The sequence below is a fragment of the Coenobita brevimanus genome, chromosome 85 (assembly GCF_032717465.1).
Source record: "Coenobita brevimanus isolate Jiangsu-jjx chromosome 85, ASM3271746v2, whole genome shotgun sequence".
NCBI classification, from domain to species: Eukaryota; Metazoa; Arthropoda; class Malacostraca; order Decapoda; family Coenobitidae; genus Coenobita; species Coenobita brevimanus.
Genome location: NC_137038.1, coordinates 15027027 through 15037000, shown reverse-complemented (window position 1 = coordinate 15037000; position 9974 = coordinate 15027027). Strand labels below are relative to the sequence as shown.

Sequence of the window (9974 nt, the reverse complement as noted above, 5' to 3'; positions counted from 1 at the left end):
GTAATACGATGAGGAAGGATAGAATTTTGGAGGAAGTGAAAGAAGGTTTCAGGCACACTAAGGGCAGTGAAAAGGAATAGCGAAGTGAGCATTGCATTACAGTACAATATTGCAATCTAATATAAGAAAATGAGGCTTGGATTCTGTTGGAGGATACAAGTCAGAGTGAGAGGAATGAAAATGAGTTACCTGTATTTGAGAGGGGCACGAGGAGTTACAGGGAGAGAAAAATAAATGAGGAAGTGATGGAGTATTGTAGTGTTAGTGTGGATGTGCTGGAAAGTGTTATAGGTACCTGAGATGGTTTGATCATGTAAAGATAACGTTCAGTAATAGATGACTAGGAAAGTGTATGTGAGTGAGGTGGAGGGGGAACTGAGGATAAGGCGAAGAGGTAAAGGAATAAAGGTGATGTGAGTTTGAGGGAGGGCAGTACACAGCGATGATAGATGACAGATGACATCCAACATGCTTTCCTGCATTGGCTTTAATCACCTAATGGCAGCTCTTCATGCTGCTTGATCGCTGGCAGTCTCCTTAATCAGTTCCATATTCTTGTGACAGTACTCTGGATCCTCATCCCAGGTCTTCTGTGGTCAGCCTTTCACGACCTAACCCACAAATGTTCACACCTCTCACCTCCACACCCAGTTGTCTTCTTCCATCCTTTCAACTGTGCTCCAGCCACCTAAATCTGCCCCTCCTCATCATAACACTGATACTTTCCAGACCCGGCTTTTCATCATAACTTTTCATTTGCAATGCAACTTCCATGGCCTTTCCTTCAAAGATGCACTTCACATTCCTCTAATCATCATTTCAGTACATTTGAGCTTACAAATATCCTTTCCCATTACTACCCAGGTCTCACTACTGTACAACATTATACTCCTAACACATGCTGCATACTGTGAGGTGGAACCAGAGTTCCAGAAATATGAATGTTGTGTAAGGTAGAGTCTGGCTTATTTCACTTAACAGGTTATAGATAGTTCTCCCTCTTTAATGCTTTCTCTTTTCTTGTTTTCTTGACTTGGTCTCACTCCATCCTTAGGAAGAAAAGAAGTAAGGATGATGATAGTGATGACCACATAAGTGGAGCATAGTATGTAACATGAATCACTAGAGCTAGTACAGTACTGACCCTCTATAATATTCTGCCAGATGGTGGAGCAACACTTCTGCCTGCGGTGGAACAACTACCGCACCAACATCACGGCGGAGTTTGAGACACTGCGGGAAGGTGAGCACTTTGTGGATGTGACGCTGGCATGTGATGGCCGCCAGCTCAAGGCTCACAAGGTTGTCCTCTCTGCTTGCAGTCCATACTTCAAGGAGCTTCTGCAGGTAAGGAAACATGTATACTTTAGTCTGTATTAGGTTAGGGTAGGAGAAATCAGGATCTCACTTAACCTCTGTGCTATGATGGCATATTTATCATAATTGATTCCTGCTCTTTTCTCACTGTTTGGCTCAGCTTGTGAGAGACTGTTCAAACAGGTGAGGTTAGATATAGCCTTCAGTTATCCCGTCAGTACAAGAGGTCTACCCAGACTGAGTAGAATCATCTGGAGATAGTAAGAATTAAATTAAATTACATCACTAGATTAAAGGAGTAAGTCTTAGAAGGGTATAGGAAAATTCTGCTTTAAATGAAGCAGTTTTAACCCTGTAAGACTAGGGATGCAGCTTTCATTTACTTCTTGTTTACTTCTTGCCATATCTTGATTTTATTTAGCTTTGAAGGGACTTTTTGAACTGGTAGGGTTAGATAGCCTTGATAAACCACTTCAGTAAGAGAGTCCTTTTGTAAGTTCAATAAAATCATAGGGTAGCAGCAAGAACAAAGTAATAAAGGATGTTGCCTGGATTTAAGCAGTTAAGTGAGACATGCTTGTGGTACATGAGGTAGGAGTTATAAGCACAAAAAACACAATGTACGTAAATCAGTGCCAAAATGATCATGCTGTCACAGTGAGTCAAATGCAGTTTACCATGTCTTAAGGATGTTGAGCTATGATTATACAGTATGTAGGTGACACTGATGGCAGAGAGGAGCTAAAATGTAGTTCACACAGAGGAAGTATACACTGCTATACTCTTTCTCCTTGCAATCTTCACACAGTACATCATCTTTATACAGTATCTTCTTATGTTATCCTGCTAGTATTCTGAAGGGATGTGACTGAATAATAGAGGGAAAAGAGAAGAACATCTCATAGGGAGAGAGTTAGTAGTTATCTGTCGTATTTCCCACAAATAGTTCACTTCACTCTTACCAGTACATTTTAACATCTCTGCATGTACAATCTTTTTCCAAGTTACACAGTTAATGTATTAACCCTGGATACATTGTACAATAATTCACTTAACTCAGACACATGAAACACTGTATAAATGCTAACATGTTTACCTCATCTTAAGCCTGGCCTCCACTTCCCACCCTAAGACCATTGTATAGCCACACATATACTGATATGCTTTCTGAAGGCATACTTCACTGCAGTTAACTCACAATTATTTGTCATCACAATATCCGTCCCAGCGTAGTATCCGGCGCAGTTGTCTTGGCTCTATTAAAGCAATATCTGGTGATTTTTATGCAACATCCAGCACTGAAATGGGACTTAACCGGTGGTCCAGTGCAATATCCAGCGTTGAGGGGTCTCGACTGGTTTATTAGCAGTAGCCAACTGGCACCATGGGAAATCCCGACATTCGAAAGCCAATGAAAACGCCTGCTGCTCACCAGCCAATCAGAATCTGCTGTGGGCGTGGCTTATCCCACGCACCAAGAACACTGCTGCTTTCTCATTCTTGCCCGTGGGTGTCGTAGAGTCAAGACTTGCCTGTGTGCTCCCGCTCTTCTGACCATGCAGTCGGCAAACTGTGGTGCTTTGACTAACTGTGTGGCATCCTGTGTTCAAGCTACTGTACTGTATTGTATTGCAAAGCTAATAGCTTGTCATTGCTCAAGTCCCAGTGCTCTGTTGTGATTGTTAAACTACTCCTGTGCTGAATTGTGTACTGTTCTATTTACAAGTGTAAACCCCTAGTACTGTTTCTTCCCATTGATGCCAGCACTTAGTGAGTATGTACATTGCATACAGTAGTATGATATGTACAGTACTGTATTACTGTACTTGATCGTCACTGTATTGTTTTTATATGCTTAGTTTTCATCATTTACTCATGGTAAAGTTTTCAGGATAGAGGTTCGAGACGGATAGAATCACATTATCCGGCTCAAAGCTGAATGTTGCGCTGGATGTGAATATCCAGCGTTTTGCTTTAACCAGCATAAGCTTGGCTGAATTACAGTGGATAATTTAGAGTTTTCTGTATTCAGAGGCAAAACAGCCATAAAGCAGTGACATTGGAAAAGTCATAAAGCAACAAATTGTGACACTCCCTAACAGATGACAACAGGCATGGTGTTGAGGGGAGAATGTGAGACCGAGAAGTTGAGACTGAGTCTGTTTCTGCAACTTTAATGGGGAGTGGAGGCAGCAGGAAACTCCTTAGATTGTTTTGTTGTTACATTTTGCCCTTCTGATATCACTGCATTTTTATCTGTTTTTTCATGGGTTGAGGCTCATGCACCGTGATGCCATCATTCTCAGATTTGAAGTATCAGGATTTTACCCTAGGCTTAGGCAGCATAACTTCTGAGAATTTGCAGATTGGATTGGAACCATGCTTTTTGTCTCCACATGATTCATATCTGTGATGCACAACCATGTAACTGAGGACAGTTACTGCATTGACACTTGCTGTCTTTCCTTTCTTCATCTTGCTCATAGCATTCTTCAAAGGTACCATTGTGATCTTCTTGGGCATCATACATCTTATTTGTGTACCACCAAATCCAGTCATGTTTACCTTACTCATCTCATTATTCCCATTCATCAGTTTTTCAGAATAGTTTCTCGATCTCCTTCTTGTACACCTTACATTTGAGTTCATCCACTTTCACCTCTTATAACACTTTTTTTCCCACATTCCATAATTTTTGCCTCTCTTCTAAAATCTATCTATCTATCTATTGCCAGACGCCTCAATCCCGTTTGGGGTGGCCACAAACAAATCGCCTCCAAGTCGCCCTGTCCCCCGCCATTTCACTGCCCCAGTCCCAACTCACACCCCCCTCTCTCATATACCTCTCCACCCCATCCCTCCATCTCATCCTCGGCCTCCCCCTCCCTCTTCCCCCTCCACCTCATTCACATACATTCTATTCGTCAGTCTTTCACCCTCCATCCTCTCCACATGGCTGAACCACCTCAATGTGTTCCTCATAACGCTTCCTATCACATCCACATCCACACCACAACGCTCCATTATATCCTCATTCGTCAGCCTGTCTCTCCATGTGACTCCACAGGCTCCTCTTAAATAACTCATTTCCACTGCACTCACTCTTGACTTGTGTCCTTCCAACAATGTCCAAGCTTCACTTCCATACGTTAGAGTTGGTATCACAATACTGTCATGTAGTAACTTTTTCACTTCCATGCTCACTTCCCTGTTTCTTATCACTGCTTTCAAGGAACCAGCAACCTTTCTTCCCTGCTGTACCCTTTCAAGCACTTCTCCCTCCAAACCTCCATCCTTACTCATCACACTACCCAAGTACTTAAACGTACTCACATTTTCCAATTCCTCACCATCCAACCTTGCTGTACATTCACCAACTTCACCTCTCTCAAAGACCATCACTTTACTCTTCCCTACTTTCACCTTTAGGTTCCGTTTCTTACACACTCTCCCAAACTCATCCACCAAGCCTTACAGCTCCCTTCGTCTTTACTCAACAACACAGTATCATCTGCAAACAACAGTACAGGGAGTTTCCAAACACTATCCTCTCTCACCAGGGCCACTCCAACATCCACTACCCTACCTCGTACCTCTTTTATTACCCCATCCATGTACAGATTGAACAACCATGGAGACATGACACATCCCTGTTTCAACCCAACTTTCAAAGAGAAAAATTCACTTAGTTCACCATCCACTTGCACTGCAGCCTTCACACCATCGTACATACTCTTCACAGCATTCAACAACTTCCCATCTACTCCATATATTCTTAACACTTTCCACAATCCTTGTCTATCCACCCTGTCATATGCTTTCTCCAAATCCATGAAAGCCGCATACAACTTCTTTCCCTTCTCTAGAAAGTTTTCCACTAAAGATCTAAGAATGAATATCTGATCTACTCAACCTCTTCCCTTCCTAAAGCCTCCCTGTTCTTCTCCAACTAATTTCTCTTGTTCTTTCTCTAACTCTGTCAATAAGTATCCTACCATATACTTTTCCTATTATACTAAGAAGACAAATGCCCTTATGATTACCACACACTTCTTTTTCCCCTTTTCCTTTGTACAAGGGAATAATTATACCTGACTTCCAATCCTCTGGGACTCTACCTTCCTCCCAGGCCAATCTGCTCATCTTCCACATCCATTCTACTACTATCTCTCCCTCATGCATCAGCATTTCACCACACACTCCATCAATTCCTGGGGCTTTCCCCGATTTAACTTTCTTCATTGCTTCCACAACTTCTATCCTACTGATTTCTTCCTGTCTTCTCACCTCCCTCCTTCTCCCAACCATTCCCCAGTTACTTATACTCGCATTACTTCCATCCTCTATGTTCAACAATTCCTTAAAGTGTTCTCTCCATCTGCTCACTTATTCTCCCTTCTCCACTAGTTATCTACCATTTTTATCTTTCACTCCCCAGCTAACTTCACTTCCACCCTGTCTTACTCTTTTCACCTCTTTCCAGAACATTTTCTTACAGTCCCTCCACTTTACACTCAAATTCCTTCCAAATTCCTCATCCAATCTCTTCTTACTCTCTCTTACTAATCTTTTCACCTCTCTCTTTCTTTCTACATATAACTCTCTCTTCCGCCTCTCAACTTCTTCCACGCCCCTATTTCTCATCCATTCATTGTATGAGAATTCTGCAAGTTAGAAATAACTTGATGTTATGGGGAAAATTACGTATGGGTATGTCATTTCAGAAAAGTTCCCCAAACCAACATCAAATTGATCACCAGTGAACACTAACAATCTTCATGCTTGGCATGGTAGGGAAGCACTGTGATTGGCTTATAGTAAGTACTGTGCCTGAATATGATTGGTTAAGTAATTGTCATGCTTGACTATGAGTGGGTTACGCCCAGCTAGACATGCAGACTCGAGGTAATGGTGGCACATATTACACAAGGCGTCAAAAAAGCGCCCATTTTGATGGCTGCATTCTTGAATTTCATGTACTATCTGAAATTTAGTGATACTGCGAGCCTGCATGATGTTGCCACGTACAGTGAGTCTTCAAAATATGAAAACCCGAAGTACGAATTTTCGATGGTATGAAAGCAATTAATAAAGTACAATCCCTGCTATCCGGTATCCAGACAAATGGAATACTCAGAAAAACGGGAAAATTCAAGGGCTGGTAAAAATGTTAGTAAGTTGTAACTTTGCGCCAATTTGAATGGACCGCCAAACCTCCGTTTTATCGTGTCACGCAAGGCTGGGTGAAGTCGGACTAAGCGAGGTGAAAGCATCTCTGGCTAATGTAAATCCCTAGTAAATCCTCTTAACCAGCCCTCCTCTTCCCTCTTTCCCCTACTTGAATTCAGTCATCCTCCACAATTTCCACAAATCACCAGACTGCTTTTTACCACCAGACAGTAAACAAGCTCTCTTGCTGTTGTGTTGCTCTGATGGACAGTAATTTCAGCACTCCAAAATGCCTAAAAGAGCAAACTAAACGCAAGCGTGTCATGCTTACCTTGAAACAGAAGCTGGACATATGCAATAGATTTGAAAAAGGCGAACATTATAAAACACTGATGACTGAATATAATGTAGGAAATTTAACGATTTATGATATCAAGGCGTAAGCATCCAAGCTCAATGAATTTTTCATGAAAAGCGAGACAAGTAAGTCCATTGAAAAAAGGCATACTCTTCATCGTTCAAGTGGTTTTGCTTAGAAAGATCTAGGGGAGCACCTATTTCTGGTCCTCTTATATAAGAAAAAGCAAGAGAGTTTCGCAGTAAAATGAATATAGAAGTCGAGTGTGATTTCAGTATTGGACGGTTAAATCGTTTCAAAGACAGGCATGGAATTTGTAAACCAGACATCTCGGGAGAGAGCAAATCAACAAACGGCAAACGCCGGTGTTTTTCTTCCTAACGGACCAACTCTAACTTGCACCACATACTGTAAATTCATCTTAGAACGCATGTGTGTTGGCAGAAATGAAAAAAAAAATGGTAATAGGAATGTAGGTTTACTTTGTTGGAAAAAAAAAAATAATAATAATGATAATGTGCTTGCACTTCATATGTAAATCATGTACTGTATTTTATTTTGTACAAAACAGCTGATTGGCGGGTGAGGGGTGGAATGGTGGCGGTCAGTCGGGGCCGGGACCGTAAACAAAGCTTGTGTGGAAGCACAGGGGTTGTGATAATTCTACAGTGCAGTCTTAACATCAGTTCACCAAAATGTTCAGGATTTTATTTCTTTATTTTTCCACTTTTATGAGTATAGTATATACAATGAATACTTCGGTAGTTAACAGAATGGTGCAAAACAGATGAGTGGCGGAATGGTGGCAGTCAGTTGGGGCCGGGACCGTAAACAAAGCTCATGTGGGGACACAGGTGTTGTGATAATTCATCAATAAATATTCAGGATTTTATTTCTTTGGTTTTCCATTTTTATGAGTACAGTACATACAACAAATTATTCGGTAGTTATGAGAATGGACTTGTGCATTTTGCAGTACTGCAAGGCATTGCATGCACGTGCATTATGACCATGGTGTGTATTTACCAGGCAATTTTTTAGGTGGAATCTTTTAGTGTGGCCCCTGATGTGAGTGATGAGTAACTGAATTGTATTTACTGCTGTGATAATTTCGCCTTTGTATAGATTTGAATATCAGAACTACGGGAAAAATCTGTAACCGGGAAGGTAAATTCCCCAAGCCGCCTTGTTAACTGGGATTGTACTGTATAGGACAAATTCCACAATACGAAAATATCTGTCTCAGTGATAGGAAAATCGATATGAAAGGAAATACAGAGATAGCCTTATTATCCAGACTTTATGGTGTGAAGAGGTGCCTGAATAGTCTGAAATCACGATTAATCTGGCGGAAACAAAACACAATTACTGTTCTATCTATCTATCTATCTATCTATTGCCAGACGCCTCAATCCCGTTTGGGGTGGCCACAAACAAATCGCCTCCAAGTCGCCCTGTCCCCCGCCATTTCACTCCCCTGCTCCCAACTCACACCCCCCTCTCTCATATACCTCTCCACCCCATCTCTCCATCTCATCCTCGGCCTCCTCCTCCCTCTTTCCCCCTCCACCTCACTCACATACACTCTCTTCATCAGTCTCCGACCCTCCATCCTCTCCACATGGCCAAACCACCTCAGTGTGTTCCTCATAACGCTTCCTATCACATCCACATCAACACCACAACGCTCCTTTATATCCTCATTCGTCAGCCTGTCTCTCCATGTGACTCCACAGGCTCCTCTTAAATAACTCATTTCCACGGCTCTCACTCTTGACTTGTGTCCTTCCAACAACGTCCAAGCTTCACTTCCGTACGTTAGAGTTGGTATCACAATACTGTCATGTAGTAACTTTTTCACTTCCATGCTCACTTCCCTGTTTCTTATCACTGCTTTCAAAGAACCAGCAACCTTTCTTCCCTGCTGTACCCTTTCAAGCACTTCACCCTCCAAACCTCCATCCTTACTCATCACACTACCCAAGTACTTAAACGTACTCACATTTTCCAATTCCTCACCATCCAACCTCGCTGTACATTCACTGACTTCACCTCTCTCAAAGACCATCACTTTACTCTTCCCTACATTCACCTTTAGATTCCGTTTCTTACACACTCTCTCAAACTCATCCACCAAGCCTTGCAGCTCCCCTTCGTCTTCACTCAACAACACGGTATCATCTGCAAACAACAGTACAGGGAGTTTCCAAACACTATCCTCTCTCACCAGGGCCACTCCAACATCCACTACCCTACCTTGTACCTCTTTTATTACCCCATCCATGTACAGATTGAACAACCATGGAGACATGACACATCCCTGTTTCAACCCAACTTTCAAAGAGAAAAATTCACTTAGTTCACCATCCACACGCACTGCAGCCTTCGCACCATCGTACATACTCTTCACAGCATTCAACAACTTCCCATCTATTCCATATATTCTTAACACTTTCCACAATCCTAGTCTATCCACCCTGTCATATGCTTTCTCCAAATCCATGAAAGCCGCATACAACTTCTTTCCCTTCTCTAGAAACTTTTCCACTAAAGATCTGAGAATGAATATCTGATCTACACAACCTCTTCCCTTCCTAAAGCCTCCCTGTTCTTCTCCAACTAATTTCTCTGTTCTTTCTCTAACTCTGTCAATAAGTATCCTACCATATACTTTTCCTATTATACTAAGAAGACAAATGCCCCTATGATTACCACACACTTCTTTTTCCCCTTTTCCTTTGTACAAGGGAATAATTATACCTGACTTCCAATCCTCCGGGACTCTACCTTCCTCCCAGGCCAATCTGCACATCTTCCACATCCATTCAACTACTATCTCTCCCCCATGCTTCAGCATTTCACCACACACTCCATCAATTCCTGGGGCTTTCCCCGATTTAACTTTCTTCATTGCTTCCACAACTTCTATCCTACTGATTTCTTCCTGTCTTCTCACCTCCCTCCTTCTTCCAGCCATTCCCCAGCCACTTATACTCGCATTACTTCCATCCTCCACGTTCAACAATTCCTTAAAGTGTTCTCTCCATCTGCTCACTTTTACTGTTAAATTGATTTATTTACTGGTAAATGTTCAATGAAAGACACAGCTATCTTCCCAGTTCCATCTGAA

General features: G+C 42.0%; 1 protein-coding gene across 1 annotated transcript in view; it reads left to right on the top strand.

Moving 5' to 3' along the window:
• The first annotated feature begins 1164 nt into the window (after positions 1–1164).
• Positions 1165–9974, top strand: part of LOC145410347 (uncharacterized) — a 367470-nt gene continuing 358660 nt past the window's right edge. The window contains exon 1 of the mRNA XM_080280488.1: positions 1165–1347. Coding sequence (XP_080136614.1) covers positions 1165–1347 — 183 coding nt within the window. The remainder of the gene's footprint in view (positions 1348–9974) is intronic.